Here is a 20606-nt window from a genome sequence, read left to right on the forward strand (position 1 = left end):
AGGAATTCACAGAGGGTAATAGAATTATATGAATGATCTGAACAAAGGCAAGATTATGCTTGTACAATCTCAGAAAACTAGTTTATCTTCATTTATCAGTGAAAAAAATGTAAACAACTTGAAGATTTTTTTCCTTGGTCAGGGCAGATCTACAAAACACATAAAGCAAAAATCTTACCAAAACAATAGATTTTATTTCTTACATCGTTGCCTACCATCCTGCAGTCTTACCTGGAATGGCCAGGTTTCTGAGGGCACTTAGTGCTGCATGCTGTACCGTTACATTTCCATCTTCTACATGTCTGTCCAGTAAATCCGTAAGTTTCTCTACAATTCCATTGTCTACCATATGGATACAATTTCCATCTGAAGAAAAAACATTTTTTCCCCCTTTGAACAAACATTTATAAATATTTTGTAATGTTGATGCCTACCCATTATCTACATTAGTGAAAATGGAACCATAGGGAAATCTAACTCTCCCTCAGATTTATAATTTTTTTCTAACTGAGTGAGAAGTCCGATGAAAAGATTCTTAAAATAGAGAGAATTTTAAAAATAAGAAAACACTCTAGCTTAAACATATTGGAAGATAAATAAGTAGAAACCCCATGCTTAAAATGTCCACCAATAGTGAAGCATGCCTGAGTTCTGATAATGTGACTGAGACAGTATTCTATATTTTGTTATCGATGCTGTTAAGTTATTTTTTAATGATAGAATTTTTGAAACATTTATAAAACAGAGAATGTTAAAATAAACCACTATTTATACCCCATATTTAGCTTAAACAATTATTAATCTTTTGCCAGTCTTAATTCCATCACTAAGGAGTTAATGGTGGTTCCCCAAAAGAAGGAAATGAAAATGGAATAAGTCATCCACTATAATATAACAACAGTTCATTCTGCAATAAAATCAAACTAAACACAAAAGTAACTCATATTCCTACACCAGACTTCAGAAATAAATATGGAAGTATGGTGTCTCCAAAATATTAAGCTAAATTATTCTAACCTCAACCAGAGAATTAGCCACACTTAAGTTTTATAGGTATAAAAGTACAAATTGAGATACTACAACCCTACAATGAAAATTCGGATTATTAAATCCAAAATAAAGTCACCAGGCAAGAGAGACTATCCTTCTATTAAATCAGATGTGAATTAGAATGGGACTCAAGTTTATCAATCTCTGAATTGCCGAGTATTCAAATGACTTCATAATTAACATTTATGATCTTTCTTTCTTAAAACAACAACAAAACTTTTAAAAATTGATTTTTAGAGAGAGGAAAGGAAAGGGAGAGAGAGGAACATGGAAGTGAGAGTGAAACATCTACCATCTGCCTCCTGCACAACCCCTACCAGGAATGGAGCCTGCAACCCTGGCACGTGCCCTGACGGGGAACTGAACCAGCAACCTTTTGGTGCACAGGATGACGCCCAACCAACTGAACCACGCTGGCCAGGGCTGTTCCAAGATCTTTAAACTACCAGAACTTAGTGTTATTCCATAAAATATATAATTAGTTAGAAAGTCACTATAAATATTTCATATCTCTGAAAAATCTAGGTAGCAGTACACATACATATTACGTGCAATTCTAAACTGTTTGGTTTTAGTACATGAAATGTCAAAGGAAATTTTAAAAGATGCAGCAATATGCTTACCATTTCTGGCAAAATTTGCAATCGCCAATGCTCCAGCAAGCTGCAGCTGGTGGTTATTTGATGGAATCCAGGACAGCACCCTTTGAAACACATTACCTCTTCCTTCTTCAAATAATTTCTGCATGGATTCATCTGGAGGTAAATGAAACAAACAGATAAGAGGAAAAAAATGTTGAGTAACAAATCCATATTTCTAAGCAAATAGCCAATGGGGAAACTATATACTTCAAAAATGAAAGAATTTATAAGGGGAAAGTAATGCTTCTTTTTTACAATAAGAATCATTGTAGTAGAGACTGGACAAGAAACTTTAGAGTTCTTCTAGTCTAAGTCCCAAGTAACTATCTGGCTTTCAGTCCTGTGGTGCCACAGCCGTCTCTTCTATATAACAGCTCTTGAAATAGTGAGAGACAGTGAAGCCCAGCCAGGAAGGTTCAGTGGTTGAGCACTGACCTATGAACCAGGAGGTCATGGTTCAATTCCCGGTCAGGACACATGCCTGGATTGCAGGCTCAATCCCCAGTGTGGGGGGTGTAGGAGGCAGCAGATCAATGATTCCTTCTCATCACTGATGTTTTTATCTCTCTCTCCCTTTCCCTTCCTCTCTGAAATCAATAAAAATATATTAAAAATACATGCATACATACATAAATAAATAAACAGTGAAGCCTCTCTTTTCCAGGCTTATTATCTCTAGTACTCTCTATGTTCCTTTAAGATTTCAAAACCATCACATCAACAGGATTAAGTGAGATAGGAAAATGAAAAATGCTTTACATAGTGTTTTCAAAAGAGACAATAAATTTTTCAGAATCTGACACCCATGTTCTTTGGTTGGTATAAATTACAACTCACCTCCAAGAAGTAATAAAACCATTAGATCGGAAGCGGTTTTGAGCTCAGCAATATCATCCTCTTTGTCACTATCCACTTTCTGTTGAACAATCTGTAGTAGACATTCTACCAAACCTGCTTCAACCAGCTGTAGTTTAATAGCATCTAAAAACATAATGTGAACAAAATAATCAAAACTTGAAATGAAAATAGAAATTCTGGAATAAGCAATCCATTACGAAGAATTACAAGAAACCAAGAAAACGCATAATTTAGATAACACACATTAGAAGATTTGAGTTTCAAAAGAAAGTGTCTGACAGTGCGGCCTAAATACAGAGAAGCTTTATTTCATTTTTCTAATTGAAATTGTTATCTTTCACAATGTTTGGCAGCTCCTAAACAAACTAATTCTTAGCTCTGAAGATAAGTACTATCAAGCCACTGTTATTCTAGATATTTTATGCTCATGTTTAAAAGTCAATAAATAAGATATCCCACACTGTCTAAATTAAAACACACATACCTGTTACATAAAGCTAGAATATATCTATTAATGAAGTTTAAATACAAATTATTTAAAAGTAAAGAGCTATTAGTAAATTGTAAGCTATATCACAAGTACATTTGGATTCATATTTGTATAAATGTTATCTTTCCAGGGTAGTTAAAAGATCTATAACTTTCTGAATTTTAAGTCATATTTTTTTTTAAAAAGCTTCAGGTTTTATTAATTTGAAACTTTTTTGGGTGATGGATACATATATGGTAGTTCATTATACTATGTTCTCTGTATATCTGACTAGGTTTTAAAATTGCCATGACAGGTTAAAAAAAACACAATAACTTTCAAGCTTTCTGATGGATAATCAACAAAATAAGAAATTTTAGAGAATTTACATTCCAGTTGTATTTTTAAAATTTATCTTCATAGCAAATTCTACTCCCATATCAAATAATTTTGTTTGTATCTCCCTAATAACAAATACTTTTTCATTATAGAATTTACATCATTGAAGATTTTACATTCACATCCATATGTGCCTTCTCCATCAGAGTAGATATATTGTATATACACCTCATTCATCTTCGTATTTTAACCTAAACTGGCCCACCTAAATGCTTTGGATATACCTAATACTACCTAGAAATACATTTGCTATACAGCAATCTTTAAACTTATACTAGTTTTATTTCTCAGTTGGATTTTATTTTATGTATAAGTTCTACAGCAATGGTTAGTATTTGGGAGAAACAAATATTTATTTTTATACCTAAGACTTTATCTTTCAGGCAATTTTAATGTGTAAAACTTGAGGATTTTGTTTTGTTGTTTTTTAAACTACCAGGAAAACTGGTCTTTATATTATTTCCAAATACATAGAATATTCAACATGGAATATTTTTTTAAAAGGTACATTTACACTGTGCCATGCTGAAAGTAGGGCGTTTCCTTGGTTACAGAATGCTAGGGCTTGAAATGTGCAGTGACTAGAAAGCCATGATGAAAAAGCCTTAAAAATACAAAAAACAAAACAATAACAACTTTTGAATCATACAAAATCCCAACTGAAATGTAGGAATCACTTTCCTTTGCATATAAGGAAAAACGAATGATATGTTAAGGATGGTCCAGAAATAAGTTTTCAAAGATATCATTCAATCTACTGCACAGTTACAAAAGAAAAGTGAAGGTGGTGGTGGAGAAACAAATACAAACGTTATTTTGAAACATTGCAAGGCAGGTTACAGATAATTCTCTGGCATAAAAATTGACTGAAGGTCATAATAAAAATTTCCTTTGGCCAAACTTGCAAAGAGATGAAAAACAAATTTCTCCCTACAGAATAAGAGCTAAGGCATTTAGAAAATTAAAAAATTGTCATGATTAAAGTTTACAGATCTCTCCTCTCACAGTTTGACTATAATCACTCTGTCACACAGACAGGCCCTCACACATACACAGCTGGGAGATTTAAATAGCCTTATTAAGGAGGATTAGCAAGGCATTTGTTACAGCAGAGAGCCCATCACACACCTATCATCATTCTGTTCAAGGACATCTACCGTTACCCCGAAAATAAGACAGGGTCTTATATTAATTTTTTCTCCCAAAGTTGCGCTAGGTCTTATTTTCAGGGGATGTCTTATCTTTCCATGCACTAGGTCTTATTTTCGGAGGATGTCTTATTTTTGGGGAAACACGGTACCTTTATCACCACCCTTTGCATATATATATATATATATATATATATATATATATATATGCACTTATGTACCCATGCATATATGTATGCATCACACACACACACACACACACACACACGTATTTAAAAATCATTTCTAAATGGTTTAAAAAGTCCCACATTGCAGAGAAGTGCATAAAAACGTGCACTTAAATAACTAATAACCTTGTAACTATAACCTAAACCAAGAAATTCAGTCTGGCTGGTTTGGCTCAGAGGTTGAGCAATCCAGGAATCAAGAGGATATGGGTTCAATTCCTGGTTAGGACATATGCCTAGGTTATGGGCCCGATCCCCAACAGGGGGTGGGGCATGCAGGAGACAATCAATTGAAGTTTCTCTCTCATGAATGTTATCTATCTCCTTTTGTCTCTCTCTAAAAATCAATAAAGGAACCAAGGTTTAAAACAAAAATTTAATTGCCAACAATCCAGGAAGTCCCTCTGGGCATTCCTGACACAAATCTCTCCCCTCCATCCATCTCTCTCAAATTACTTTCCTAACTTTTATGGCAATCACAACCATACTTCTTTTCACTGTTTCACCGAATAATCACTTCAGTTTTTAACTACAATAATTTTATCTTGTTTTGAATTTTACATACATGAAGTCTTACAATATGTATTTTCCAGTGTTGGCTTTTTCCTTTTTATGTTTATAAGATTTGCTTTATTTTTCTAATATATTTTTATTGATTTCAGAGAGGAAAGGAGAGGGAGAGAAAGATAAAAACATCAATGATGAAGAGTAATCATTGATCTGCTGCCTCCTGCACACCATACTGGGGATCAAGCCCAAATCCTGGGCATGTACCCTGACTGGGCATCAAACCGTAACATCCTGGTTAGATTGACACTCAACCATTGATCCATACCAGCTGGGTTACATTATTGGTTTTCAATATCTTCATTTTGTTTCTTAACTATATATTTTTATATTACATAAATAATAGAGGCCCAGTGCACGAAATTCATGCACAGGGGGAAGGGGGAGGTTCCCTCAGCCCAGCCTGCACCCTCTCCAATTAGGGACCCCCCTGTGGAATCTGGCCTAAACCAGCAGACAGACATCCCTCTCGCAATCTGAGACTGCTGGCTCCTAACTGCTCACCTGCCTGCCTGCCTGATTACCCCTAAACGCCTCTGCCTGCCTGTCTGATCACCCCAAACTGATCCCCTGCTGGCCTGATTGCCCCCAACTGTTCTCTCCTGCCAGCCTGATCGCTCCTAAGTGCTCTCCCCTTACTGCCTGCTTTCCCCAGCATGTCTGATGGTCCCTAACTTCCCTCCCCTGCCAGCCTGGTTACCCACAACTGCCCTCCCTTGATGGCCTGATTGCCCCTAACTGCTTCTGCCTCAGCCCCCACCACCACGCTTTGTCTGGAAGGAAGTCAGAGGTCCAGAAGATGGCTTGCCAACCAGTCTAATTAGCATATTACCCTTTTATTAGTATAGATTACATTGCATGGGACTGCTTAAAGGGGAGGGGGGGAGATGAAGGAGCCTTTTTCAGCAGGAGATGCTCTTTGCAGACAAAAATATATAATCCCTATATCTGGATTGATAGCCAGCCATATGCACTATATGGCCAAACTGGTTATTAAAAAACAGAACCACTTTCTTACACCTTACAAACAGCTGTTGCCCTTAAAACCCCTCCTCAGCTCCCACATTAGGTTCTGCCTTCACAGTTCATCCAGATTAGGTTCTGATTGGTGGGTTTCTATGCCAGTCAGTGTCAAAAGCTCTGCCTCCTAGGCAGCCATTGGCTCCTTGCAGTTCACCCAGATTTGGTTCTGATTGGTCGGTTTATATGCTATTCAGGGTCAAAAGCTCCACCTCCTAGGCAGCCATGGGCTCTTCTGAGAAATCCAGAACAGCCCCACTGACAGCTACCTTTCTCTCGGGTCTATCTCCAGGTCTGATCCGCAGCCTCCATGGCAGCTACGGTTCAGGCCCTTCCCCGCCCCCCCCCCTCCCCCCCACCAGCAGCCATGGAGGCTGCGGATCAGGCCCTGCCTCTCTCTCCAGGTCTCTCTCTCTCTGGGATTGGTCTGCAGGTGACGAGGCAGCGGCGAAGTCGTTAGGCCTCCAGCCCAGCCCTGGGAAAGCGGCTAATGACCTCACCAGGCTTGCCTTGCCCCACCCACCTTCCACCAGCTTTGCTGTGATAGGAGCCCGTGGGCTTGCAGGGGAGGAACCAAGAGGTGCTCCATGCACTTACTGGTGACCAGATGTCCATCTGGGTTATGATGGCCCTAGGCTATTAGTCTATATACCATGATTTATGTATTCTACTGTTAATGAATATGAGTTGCTTACATAATGGAAATGAGCTGCTTACAATGTTCATCGTTTTGAATAGCTAGGGGCCTGGTGCATGAGATGTGTGCACTGTGTGTGTGTGGGGGGGGTGGGGGGGTGGGGGAGGGGGAGGTCCCTCAGCTTAGCCTGCTCCTTCTCACAGTCTGGGACCCCTCAGGGGATGTCCACCTCCCAGCTTAGGAGGCTCGATCCCCCTGTGATCGGGCTTAAGCTGGCAGACATCCCTCTCCCAGTCTGGGGCTCTCGAAGTCTGGGACCCTCACTCCTTACCCCCCACCTGCAGTGGAGGCAGAGGGAGAGACTCCTGCCACCACCGCTGTGCTCACCAGACATAAGCCCGGCTTCTGGCTGAGTGGCATTCCCCCTGTGGGAGCGCACTGACCATCAGGGGGAAGCTCCTGCATTGAGCATCTTCCCCATGGCGGTCAGTGTGTGTCACAGCGACTGGTTGTTCTGCCGTTAGGTAGATTTGCATATTAGGCTTTTGTTATATAGGATGCTGCTATGAACATTCCTTTAATGGTTCCTGGTGCACATATTTCTGGATCATAGGGAATAAATAACTCCAACTCAGTAGATCCTGTTTTCTAAAATGTACCAATTTACTTTCCACCAGCACTTGATGATAACTCCTACTGCTACAAACCTTCATCAATGCTTGGTATAATCAGTGGGTATGTAGTATTGTATTTTGCATTCCCTTATTATTAAGGAGTTGAGCATTAATCCTTATCCAAGGATATGCGTATTGATTTTAGAGAGAGGGAGAGGGAAGAGAGAAAGATAGAGCCAGCAATCTAGGTATGTACCCTGACCAAGAATTGGTGTATGAGATGACCAGTTGCAAATATTTTTATGTGTTTAATAGCCATTGGGACTTTATCTTTATCAAATACTTATTCTAATCTTTTACACATTTTCCCCACTGGGTTTTCTATGTTTTTCTTAATGATTTGTGGAAGTTTTAACATGTTGTACACATTTTCTTGGTTATATGTTGTAAATATGTTCTCTCCCCGACTGTCTTTTTTTTTATTCTTAACAGTGTCCAAATTGATCATTTTTTTCCTTTATGGTTAGAATTTTTTGTGACCTAAGAAAATTATTCATACTCCAAGATCTTGATGATATTCTCCTACCTTATATTTTAATATAAAATTTCTGGTTTAATTTTCACATATAGGTCAATAATCTATCTGAAATTAATCTTTAATGTAATTTTAATATAGTATAAAGTGGGGATATGTGTCTCTCCTATTGTATTTTTTTTTGCTTATTCCCAGCACTGCTGATTGAAATGACTGTACTTCCTATACTGTTTTATAGTGAATTCCTTTTACTCCCTAATAAATAAACATCTATAAATGTATCCAGTTGTCTTTGGGCTACCCTGTTCTACTGGTCTTTTTCCCATTCTTGCACCAGTACCACACTGTCCTTTAATTATTAGAGTTTCATCGGAATAAATCTTTAAATATTGTTATGCAGTGAAACAGTTCTGCTGCTATCTTGTTCTCTTTCACAGTATCTTGGCTATTCCTGGTCTTTGGGGTTTTGGTTAAACTTCACTGAGTCTACAGACCAAGATGGGTAGATATAACTTCATTAGAGCACTGAGGTTTCCAACCTATGATATAGCTTCCCATTTATTTAGATCTTCTCTAATTTCTCTTAATGATTTCCTATAGTTTTCTGCCAGAGATCTTAAATATTTATTAGTCTGTCCTTACAGTATTTAATATTTTATACTATGGTAAAAACGTATTTTTTAAAATGAATTTCCTAACTATTTTCTTTGCTGGTACACAATAAAACCATTTTTTGATTTTGTTTGTTTGTTTGTTTTGGCTAGCAATCTAACTAATTTTGATTAATTTTTAAAAATTGATCTATGGATTCTTTTGGATTTCCGACATAAACATATAACCTAGAAATAAATATTGTTTTATTTATTTCTCTACTATATATTTCTTTCTTATTTTACTGTACTGGACAGTTCTCACAATAACTAGAAATAGGAATGATCCTTTTTAGTCCCAACATGAAAGGAAATGCTTTTTGTTTCATCATTATATTGTTTTCTGTAGGCTTCTGGTATATATCCTTTTCGTTCTCTTCTAGTGCTGATTTGCAAAGTTTTTATAAATCATGAATGCTTAGTTAATTATATTAAATGCTTTTCTTAATCTAAGAAGATCATATAATTTCTCCCCTTTAATAATTTTTAATGTAATAAGATATATTGATTATATTTTCACTATTAAAATGTTTTATATTTTCAGAATAAGTCCAATTTGCTTTGAGGATAAATTTTAAATATATTACTGGGCTTCATTTACTAAAATTTTAAGGGGGAATTTGGATCTAATTTCATAGTGAAACTGGCTTTTAATTTTCATTCTTGTATTATCTTTCTATTTGGTATAAAGATTACAGTAGTCTCATAAATTGGTGAGTATATCTGCTTTTATTATTCTCTGGAAAAATTTAAGATTACTCAGCTTTTCTGTTTCTTCTTGTGTCATCCATTCTTTAAAACGTATTGCCATCAACTTGTTCATATATCCTCTTAATAATTTCTGTAAGATCAGTAGTAGGATCTCTTTTTACACTCTTGATTTTCATTATATGTTGTCGTGTCTCTCTCTCTCTCTCTCTCTTTCTCTCTCTCTCTCTCTCTCTCTCTCTCTCTCTCTCTCTCTCTTTTCTTTCTGATCAACTTATGAGGGATTTACAAGTTTTATTAATTTACTTTAGACTCAACTTTGGTGACTTATATGCTTGTATTCATTTTGTATTTTCTATCTTACCAATTTCAGCTCTTTGTTTCTTTCTTTCGATGTTGTTTGGCTTCTTTCCCCCTAAGTTTCTGAGATGAATACTAAGCTCACTACTTTTACTTTTTCCTTTTCTAATATATTCATTTAAAGCAAAAAAATTCCTCTTAAGTATGGCTTTACCTACATCCATAAGAGTCTTTTCATTTTCACTACAGAAAATTTCCTAATTTCCATCATGATTCTTCTTTGACCTCCTAAATATTAGCAGTGTTATTTTTAAATACCTAAATAGGAATTCCTAGTTATATTTTTATTAGACAACCCACGTAAGTCAGAGAACATACTCTGCAAGACTGCAGTCCTTTGAATTTGTTGAAACTTGTTTCACGACTATGATTTAAAACGTTTCATGTGTAGTTGAAAAGAAAGGGCTCTGTAGTTGGGTACAGTGCTCTGAAATATGTCTATTAAGCCAATTTCTTAATCATGTTGTTCACATATTCTATATCCTTATTGTTTTTCTTTTCTTTCTGAACTTCCTTTTGATTTACCTTTCAGTTTGCTTAAATCTTTCCATAAATTCTTCCATTAATTTGATAATTATAGATGGTTTTAAAAAATTATTTTAGCAGTCACATTAAAAGTTGAAATCTTTGAATAACCAGAGTCTATTGGTACTTTCTATCCTGTTCTACTGGTCTTTTTGCCCATCCTTGCACCAATACCACACCATCCTTTAACTAATACAAGGGTCTTTAAGACCTTTCACCTCCTTCAAGATTTATGTTTATTTTTGGATATATATTGAAATATATATATATATATATATATATATATATATATATATATATATATATATATATTTTAAACCTCACCATAAATTACTTTTTTATTTTTAAAATCAATGTTCATGAAATTTATCTACTTACTAGTTTTTTGCTCTTTATTTTCCTATGCATCTAACACCTTCCTTCTGGAAGCATTTTTCTCTCACAAACACGCATTACAATTTCCTTTAGTGACTGTATAGTGGTGGTGAACTTTCTGTTTTTCATCTGAAAATAACTTTATTTTGCCTTCAATTTTGAAGGGTATTTCACTGAATTTAGAATTCCAAGTTGACATTTTTTTTTCAGTGCATAGATGTTTCACTGTCATCTGGTTTTCATTGTTGCTATTGAGAAGTTAGCTGTCAGTTGAACAGTTGCCCTTTTAAAATAAGCTATTTTTTTTTCCTGGCTATTTTTAGATTTTTGTCGTTGGTTTTTCTATAATTTCAATATGATGTAGATTTATTTTTATCATGTTTTAGATTCATTTGGCTTCTTGAATTTTTTGAAATTCTCTACCAAAATTTCTTTAAATACATCCTCTGCTCTCTACCCTCCTCCCACCCTTTTGGGAATTCCCAGAAATGTATGTGAGAACTGCTCATTTATCCTCTGTACCTCTTAGTATGTTTTATGCATATTGGTTCTTATCTTTCTGGATGTCCTTTCAATCTATTTTCCAGTTCACTAGTTCCCCAAATCAACTACATTTAATTTGTCATTTCCATCCATTAATTTGGGTTTTATTTTTCAATACCAGAATTTCCAATTTTTTTTTTTCAAATTTGTCATGTCATGTTTTAGAGTTTTCAGTTTCCTTCTAAAATTTTCAAGCTTGCTTTGAATAATAAGCATACCTGTTTTGAGTCAATGTCTAATAATTTCAATATCTGGAGATTTGCTGCTGTTGCCTGTTCTTAGTGCTGGTTCTTGCTTACAATGTCTTGTTTCCACATGTGTCTGGTCCTCTTTGATTATATGCTAAACACTGTATTTGAAAAATTATTCATATGGAATGGTTTATTTATTCTGGATCACTCTTATTCCTAGGGTGTATCCCTTAAGATTTTTTCCCCCCAAACACAGGAGTAGTTTACCAGTGTCTACACTGTTGACAGGCCAAGAACTCCAACTTTCATCCTCTTTGCTCTGCAAGGGTACAAAAGTGGGTTTCAGGCTCTCAGCTACCTTTCCCAGATCAGCATAAGAATGTGTAAGCTACAGAACCATCTTTATCAAGACTTCCAAGTTGAATAAATTTGAACAGTAGCTTTGGCCAATGTAGATACAGTTATGAAGTAGATAATGTAGTTGAAGTTAGAGATATCTAAATTCAAACTTTCATCATTAATAAATCAATTAAACGGCTAGCAATTAAATAATGTCAGAAAAAAATGGAAAAGACGTACATGATTAAAAAAAAAAAAAATCAAGATGCATTTGTTTTCTCACCATTTTCTGCCAATGGAGCAAGAACTTCAAAAATCATTTCCCTCTTATCATGTTCTGTTTGTTTCTGGAATAGTTTTACCATCTCTTCAGCAATGTTTGTACTAGCAAACTGTTCTTTACTGGACTCTGTTAAAAAAAAAAAAAAAAAAAAAAAGGAAAATTTATGGTAAGCAAATAAAATTAAAGTCAGAAATTGTTTGTTTCCAATTACTTCCAATACTTGGTCATTGTATACCATTACAGATAAACACTCTTCCAATACGGGAATTATCAAATCCTTTTTCTAATGCCCCTGAAAAGAAAAAAAATGTCTAAGGCTTTAAAGAAACTGTTCTAACCCAATTATGGTCAAGACTATAAAAAATGATCATTAGCATGACATAGCAACAATAAAATTACTAAGTTTTAAATTCCGTTTCAAGGTTTTGTCAAAAAAAAAAAAATTACTCAGAACAGACTGAACTTTATGTGGTTGAATTAAAGGTGACTAATCTTTATATCATTAAAGTGGTGTGAGTTCGCACTGATCTTGATATGCCTATTTTAAAAGCCAATCAATTCTTCACATGTATTTGGGGTCCCACTCATTCTTGTTTCTTTCACATATCCAACCTCTCCTCCATTCTAGAGCATCTCATAAAAAAAGCAATATAAAAAATAACACCTTCCCTTTACTCCACTTTTCTTCAAATATCATCCATCTCTGTTCACTTTTACAAACAAGTTTCTTAACAGCATTGTTTACATATACTCTCTACTTTCTTAACTCACATGTATTAATTCCTAAACTTACTATAGGCTGGTTTTGGGTCCACACATAATTGGATCCATTTCTTTCCAATTCTCTTATCAATTTCTTTTGCTGTATTAGATATCATATTAATTTATCTATAAGTTTCTCTCAAAAGAATTCTGAACAAATTCAATCTACACTGGTTGCTCTCTGTTTGGGGGATACATCCTGAAATTTTTTATGAAAATTAAAACTTTTCATTAAAAATAGATATCTTTCATATCTATTATGAAAGATAAAGCATCAGCTTTCTTAACCCTTCCCCTCCCCCATCTAAACCATATACCTCCGTAATCTCAATGTAATTACAATGTAACTAGAGGCCTGCTGCATGAAATCAGTGCAGAGAAGGGGGAAGTCCTTCAGCCCGGCCTGCACCCTCTAGCAATCTGCAATCGCTGGCTCCCAACCACTTGCCTGCCTGATCTCCCCTAACCACTTGGCATGCCTCCCCCTGATCACCCTAACCCCTCTGCCTGCCTGCCTGATCACCTCTAACCTCTGTGCCTACCTGCCAGATCGCCCCTAACCGCTCACCTGCCTGATCAGCCCTAATCACTACTTGCCTGCCTGCATCATTTCCCCTAACCCCTCTACCTGCCTGCCTGATCGCCCTTGACCACTCTCTTGCCTGCCTTGGCCCCACTGCCACAGCTTTGTCCAGAAAGACACCCGGAATTATGTCTGGAAGGTTGTTCGGCTATCCAGTCTAATTAGCTTATTACACTTTTATTATTATAGACTAGAGGCCTGGTGCACGAAATTCGTGCATGGGTGTATGTCTGTGTGTACCTCAGCCCAGTCTGATCCTCTCATATATGGGACTCTGAGGGATGTCTGACCCACCGGGATAGGGCCAAATCGGTCGGACATCCCTCTCACAATCCAGGACTGATGGCTCCCATCTGCTCACCTGCTCTGCCTGATTGCCCTTAACAGCTTCTGCCTGCCAGACTGATCACCCCCTGACCACTCCACTACCAGCCTAATAGAAACCTAACTGCTCCCTGGCTGACCTGATTGCCCCTAACAACCCTCCCCTGCCAACCTGGTCAACCCTAACTGCCCTCCCCTGCCAGATTAGTTGCCCCTAACTGTCCTCCCCTGCAGGCCTGCCTGCCCTCAATTGCCCTTCCCAGCTAGCCTGGTCACCCCTAATTGCCCTCCTCTGCATGCCTGGTCCCTCTCAACTGTCCTCCCTTGCAGGCCTGGGTCCATCCCCCCCAACTATCCTCCCTGCAGGCCTGGTCCCCCCCAACTGCCTCCCCTGCAGGCCTGGGTCATCCCTACTGCCCTCCCCCACCAGCCATCTCGTGGGGACCATCTTGTGTCTTGGTGTGATGGTCAATTTACATATTACTCCTTTATTAGATAGGATAAGAAATATTACTGATGATTACCTTTATTCTAAGAAAATTCAAATGGGAGCAGATCACCTAGAGATGGAAATGATGACTGATGAGGCCTTCTGCCTCTCTTGGGAAAATGACAACAACCTGAATTATTTCAGGGATATTTGTGTGACCCTGCTATTGTTCCTGGAAGTTTAACGTAGGGTAAAGATGAGAATAAATGTTGAATAGGCAAAGGGTAGGTCTTGTCTGTTGGCTCAGAGCTCCATCTGTGCCCTTCTGTGCTTCCCCGTAGTTCAGGGGAAACTGTGCTTCCTAGATGCCCCTGGCAGCTAACTTCTCACTGCGGAGCCTGGGCACAGTGGAGACGCTCCACCCTCTGCTCCTCACTGGGCTCAGCCAGGGTGGGGGCAGGGGCAGGGGCAGGGGCAGGGGCAGGGTAGTCCGCAGGCTGTTATCTTCCTTGGCAGCACCGTTCCAATGGCAGCAGCAAGTTCTCAGCAGCCTTAGCAGGGCCTGGTCTGGCTCCTTTATCCATGAGAGTGAGAATGGCTTCCTGTAGCTATTAATCTCCAACTTCACTTTTGTTTTCCTTCTCTTCTAGCCTTTCCTTTCCAACCCTTTGGTAACCAATTCCCAATATTAAATTTTATCTGTTTGAAATACCTAGTGGGGGCTCTATTTCTCCACTGATGCAGGAAAACCCACAGCCCAGCCTATGCAAAGAATAATATGAATGGGCTGAAGGAGGAGGAGATCATTCATAGGCCAGAAAAGAAAAATCATATAGGACACCAGGGACAACATACTATGATTTATTTTTCCATTTGGGGGGAGGGGAGAGAGAGCGAGAGAGCGAGAGAGCGAGAGAGCGAGGGAGCGAGGGAGGGAGGGAGGGAGGGAGAGAGAGAGACAGAGAGAGAGAGAGAGAGAGAGAGAGAGAGAGAGAGAGAGAGAGAGGTGAGAGACATATAAATTGGTTGACTTCTGCATCTGCCCTGAACAAGGCTGAGGATTTGAACCTGCAACACAGGTTTGTGCCCTTGAACCTGAGATGCTTCAGTGGGCAGGTGGACACTCTAACCACTGAACAATGGTGGCCAGGGCCATGCTATGATTTCTGATGTTAGCAGTTGCAGGTGGTGATAAGACCCAGAGTACAGCCTTGGAAATAGTGGCTGAGATGAAGTGAAAGTGTAGTTTCACTGTAATTGATGATCTTTTAACTGGAATGTGATAGTGCTACTTGGTTCCCTCAAGTTACTGTCAAAATAAGGAACAATAATTCCAGGATATAAGATAGGGAGAAGGATGAGGGCATGTCAGGCTGTGCCATGAAGGCTTGGAGCAGGCGCTGTGTGTGTGTCCGCTGGGGGCCTGCTCCCAGACTCGCTGCAGAGGCACCCAGAAGGTCCCCCGTGCGTTCTTCTCTCAGGCTCCGGGCTGCGCCAAGTGTTGTTCTCTCAGGCTTGGGGCCATGCCTGGCCCCTCCTCCTGAGTTTGGTCATGACCATTAGGCATATTTCTCATATATATATATATAAATAAATTACTAATGCTTTAATAATATACTATTTCATTTGCCCTGCAATTATTGTTTTCTCATTTGCTTTCTAAGTTCTTATCATAAATTTAACTCCAAACACTCCATCAGTGTCTAATCATCTCTTACTAAGCCCATTCACTCTTAACATTTGGTCAATTTCATGTCCTATACAAATTTCCCCAACCCTGATGTCAGCAGCCTTCTGATTTGTTCCAATCTGAACTGGGTGCTCTTTGAACACTGACCATTTGGGGCTCTCATGTCACCATACTACCAGGAATTTTTGTTTTCTGTTGGATTTCTTGTACCCAGATTCCTACGTTGAATTCTTTCATAACTTAATTACCTTGCAATGGTGGAGCACATCTTACAGCAGTTTCCAGGGGAAAGTTATGAAGTATATAAATTTTCTGAGATGTTCATGTTTGACAATGTCTTTATTATAACTCTATTTTCTTTTGGCTGCCAGTGTTGTTTTGAGACAATTGATGGGTACTGATTCACAGTCTTTTGTATACAATGCCTATAAAATGTTCTTTTCTCCATTATCCTAAAATTTCTCATTGATATGCTACAGTCTGGGCCTATTTTCATCTATTAGGCAAGGCATCTGACAGACCCTTCCAATCTATAAAATTATGTACTTTAGTTCTAGAGGCCAGGTGCACGAAATTTGTGCACGGGGTTGGGGGGGAGGGGAGAGTGGAGATAACCCCTCAGCTCAGCCTGCACCCTCTCCAATTTGGGACCCCTCGAGGAATGCCCAACTGCCTGTATAGGCCCAATCCCACTAGGCCAGCAGGGAGAACAGTTAGGAGCAATCAGGCCTATACAGGCTGTCGGACATCCCTCTCACAATCCGGGACTGCTGGCTCCCAACAGCTCGCCTGCCTGCCTGCCTGCCTGCCTGCCAGATTGCCCCAACCATTTCTGCCTGCCAACCTGATCACCCCCTGCCAGCCTGATTGACGCCTAACTGCTCCCCTCCCAACCTGGTTGCCCCAACTGCTTTCCCTTGCTGACTCAGTCACTCCTAACTGCCCTCCCCTGCTGGCCTGGTTGCCCCCAACTGCCCTCCCAGCAGGCATGGCTGCCCCTAACTGTCTACCTCTGCAGGCCTAGTTGCCCCTAACTGCCCTCCCCTGCTAGCTCAGTCACCCCTAACTTCCCTCCCTTGCCAGCCAGGTTAGCCCTAACTGCCCTCTCCTGATGGCCCGATTGCCCTTAATGCCCACCCCCCTTGCCAGCCTGGTCCTCCCCAACTGTGCTCTCCTGCAGGCCTGGTCCCCCACAACTATCCTCCCTGCAGGCCTGATCTCCCCTCCCCCCAACTTCCCTCCCTTGCCAGCCAAGTTGCCCCTAATACCCTCATCTGCTGGCCTTATCACCCCCAATGCCCTCCCTTGCAGGCCTGGTCCCTCCCAACTGCCCTACCCTGCTGGCCATCTTGTGTCCACAAGGGGGTGGCCATCTTTGACCACATGGGGGCGGTCATCTTGTGTGTTGGAGTGATGGTCAACTTGTATATTACCTTTTTATTATTTAAGATTGTTATATAGGATAATAATATCCCATATTCATACTACCAGGAATGTGTTATGACCTTGATATATAGTTGTGTCAATAAAAATAATACTATGTGATTTGTTAACTTATAGCCCCATTAAGCCCACTGAAAAGAGAAAAAGTATGCTGGGATATACATGCTCTACTTTGGTGGTGATATATAATCTAGCTATTACATGGGCACAAGACTCATGATATAAACTCTAAAAATCTTCGAAAATAAAGGGGATGAGAGCAGCAACAGCTGGGAACAGAGTATGAAACTGGGCTAAACTAAATTGGTGCATATCCATTTTTTACTATAGACCAGGGAAATTTAGGTGGTCTATATAATTCCCAAACAACTTCTAATATCTTAACACAGGCAATTCATATGAAATGTTGTTTGTTTCCATTACAGATTTTACAGTACCAGGGATTAAAGCACAATTTGTTTTAATCTATAAACTATACTGAACACAAACTCTCACATTCCATTTTAATAATGGAAAATAATAGCTTGTGAAAAGTAAATAAATATTCTTTCATTCTTAATCTTACTTAATAATGGAAATAATGAGACCGTATGAGAAAGAAGAAAAACAGAGGGGAGAAAAAGATTCACAAATACCAGCAGATGACCCACTGAAAAAGAATGAATTTTAAAATTAACTGTGATAATCTCTGTTCTTTTAACTTGAAGTCAAAGCAAAAGTAAAGTACTGAAATCAAGATTTTAATAATGTATAAGGACCTAAACTTTCAGTTAGAAAATCCAAATTTAGAGTTCTGGTGCTTCTGTTTATCTGTAATAATGAAAGCATAATATGCTAATTAGACCAAACAGCCCAACGACCTTCCAGATGTCATTTTGGACATCCTTCCGGATGAAGCAGCAGCGGCAGGGGCCAAGGCAGAGCAGTTAGAGGTGATCAGGCAGGCAGGTAAGCAGTTAGGGGTAATCAGACAGGCAGTTGAGCAGTTATGAGTGATCAGGAAGGAATGCAGAGTGGTTAGGGGTGATCAGGCAAGCAGGCGAGTGGTTAGGGGCAATGAGGCAGGCAGGCAGAGACAATTAGGGTCGATGAGGCAGGCAGGCAGGCAGAGTAGTTGGAGGCGATGAGGCAGGTAGGCAGGCAGGCAGGTGATTTGTTAGGAGCCAGCAGTCCTAGATTGCGAGAGGGATGTCCAAGTAGTCCTGGATTTCAAGAGGGTGCAGGCTGGGCTGAGGGACACCCCCCATTCTGTGCATGAATTTCATGCACTGGGCCTCTAGTTTATTTATAAAATAAGAATAAATAATAGATTTATTTTTTGTAGTAGCTATTATATTTATCTATGAAAAACATCATTTGGTTTCATTGTCTCCAGAATAAATAATTTATGAACATAGTTGTGCAGTAAATTCAGACTAGGAGTTGTAACTTCCTATTATGGGAAGGAAAGAGAGAGAAAAGAGTACTACACATGATATAGAGAAAAATAAAACAAAGAAAAGGGAAACGGGTGCTGGGGTCATTAGTCCTCTTCTCTGCTATAACTGGACTATTTCCAGAATTGGTCTGTTTTTGCCTGACTTCTGATTTTCAAGGAGTTCTCATAATTTTTCTATTCCATTACAAATATATTCTTATGAAAAATTGTCCTATCATTTTTAGGGACTTTGTAAAAAGAGGAGGAGAGACCATAGACTGATAGATTCCTTTTCATTTGAAAATGTAATAAATTATGAAGTCCTTTCTTTTTGCCCTAGAAATATAATTACTTGATTTTAAGATGATCACTCATGTAAAAATACTAAAGTCAAGGGTGATCATTTTAAATGTTCAACTCTATTAAATAATATAAATATAACACTTAAATTTCAATATATGAAGCAATTAGGGAAGCAAAAATAGTTCTCAATTTTAAATAATATAATTATAAGATATACTTCGATCTATATTTCTTTAACATTAAAGCAAATATCTATAATGCTTTAAAGAAATAATCTAATATAATCTAAATGGGTTTCCATGTTGTTAATATCCAAAGAAAAATTTAAGTACATTAATAAGTTGACTACATTAGTGGTTCATGACCAAGACTTACCAAGTTCTGCTAAATTGCCAAATGCTACAAGACACATTTCTGTAAGAGCTGCATTTTGGTAGTGGATGCCCAGTAATGACACTAGGGTAGGAATAACACCCATATTGATAAGCTGAGCCTGAAGGGAATCTGCAAAATCAAACAAAAAAAAATTTTTTGTACCAAAGAGACATTAGTAAAAAGAAAAACTCAATTAGTAAAAAGAAAAACTCTTTATTGCAAACTCAATACTATTTCAATGACAGTAAAATAAAATTAAGTCCATTCATAAAATTGTATTGAAAATTTAAAGACATTAGTTCAGAAGAGTTGAGTCTTGAATCTTTCCAATAATTAAAAGAAATTTAGAAATAAAAATAATTGAAATAATGCATCAAACATTAGTGTGTGTGTGTGTGTGTGTGTGTGTGTGTGTGTGTGTGTGTTTAAAGAGGCTCTTATACCTTTGCAACGTAGGCTTTAAAGATGTATAAATGAATAAACATTACCATTGGTTTTTAAATAAAAAGGTTAGACTGGGTAACATCTGCATCACAGGAAATCAGAGTATATAAAAAGCATTTTTAAAAAGCAAGTTTTAATAAAGACCAAGAGAGAAGACAATTAGAATAACTTAATAAAGAATAAAAAGTATAAACATGTAATTCACAAAAATTTTTAATTGCAGCCGAGCATTCTCCAATGACTGCTAGGATGTTTCAACAAGGAAAGAGTTACTTAAAATATTTTTTCTCCTCAAATTGGTATTTAATAATAGTAACAATCAGCAAAGAAAGGAAAATTTGGCTTGACAGGTGAAGAGAATGAAAATGAGGTCAGTATGGTTTTGTCATCAATGCTTGTCTTCATATTCTAAGAAACTAACTGAATTTAAAGTACTTAATATGACTTGGATTTCCACAATGCTTCTTCATTTACAATAGAATACCTGTAACAAAGTTGAAAATAAATAAACCAAAATGCCAACCCTAAGTACTGCTTCTTAGAATAAGATAAGACATAAACACATGTTTATGCAAAACGTCAAGTTACTGTTGATAAGTGGTTCATCCAAAGATACAGGGAAGTTATCAATTATTTTTCTTTAAAAATTGTATGTCATTTTCAAGCTAATAATTTTCTCCAAATTCTAGTAAGTTA

At 38.0% G+C, this 20606-nt stretch overlaps 1 protein-coding gene across 6 annotated transcripts in view; it reads right to left on the reverse strand.

Annotated features, from left to right (window-relative positions):
• The window catches only part of RAP1GDS1 (Rap1 GTPase-GDP dissociation stimulator 1), a 113084-nt gene that overhangs the window by 11932 nt on the left and 80546 nt on the right, over positions 1–20606 (reverse strand). For all 6 annotated transcript variants that reach the window (XM_084895062.1, XM_084895065.1, XM_084895064.1 and 3 more), the window contains 5 exons: positions 19467–19595; positions 12140–12265; positions 2529–2672; positions 1674–1805; positions 232–366 (listed from right to left, as the gene is read on the reverse strand). In XM_084895062.1, coding sequence (XP_084751188.1) covers positions 232–366; positions 1674–1805; positions 2529–2672; positions 12140–12265; positions 19467–19595 — 666 coding nt within the window. The remainder of the gene's footprint in view (positions 1–231; positions 367–1673; positions 1806–2528; positions 2673–12139; positions 12266–19466; positions 19596–20606) is intronic.

Source organism: Pipistrellus hanaki, assembly GCF_964339955.1.
Source record: "Pipistrellus hanaki genome assembly, chromosome: 1".
NCBI lineage: Eukaryota > Metazoa > Chordata > Mammalia > Chiroptera > Vespertilionidae > Pipistrellus > Pipistrellus hanaki.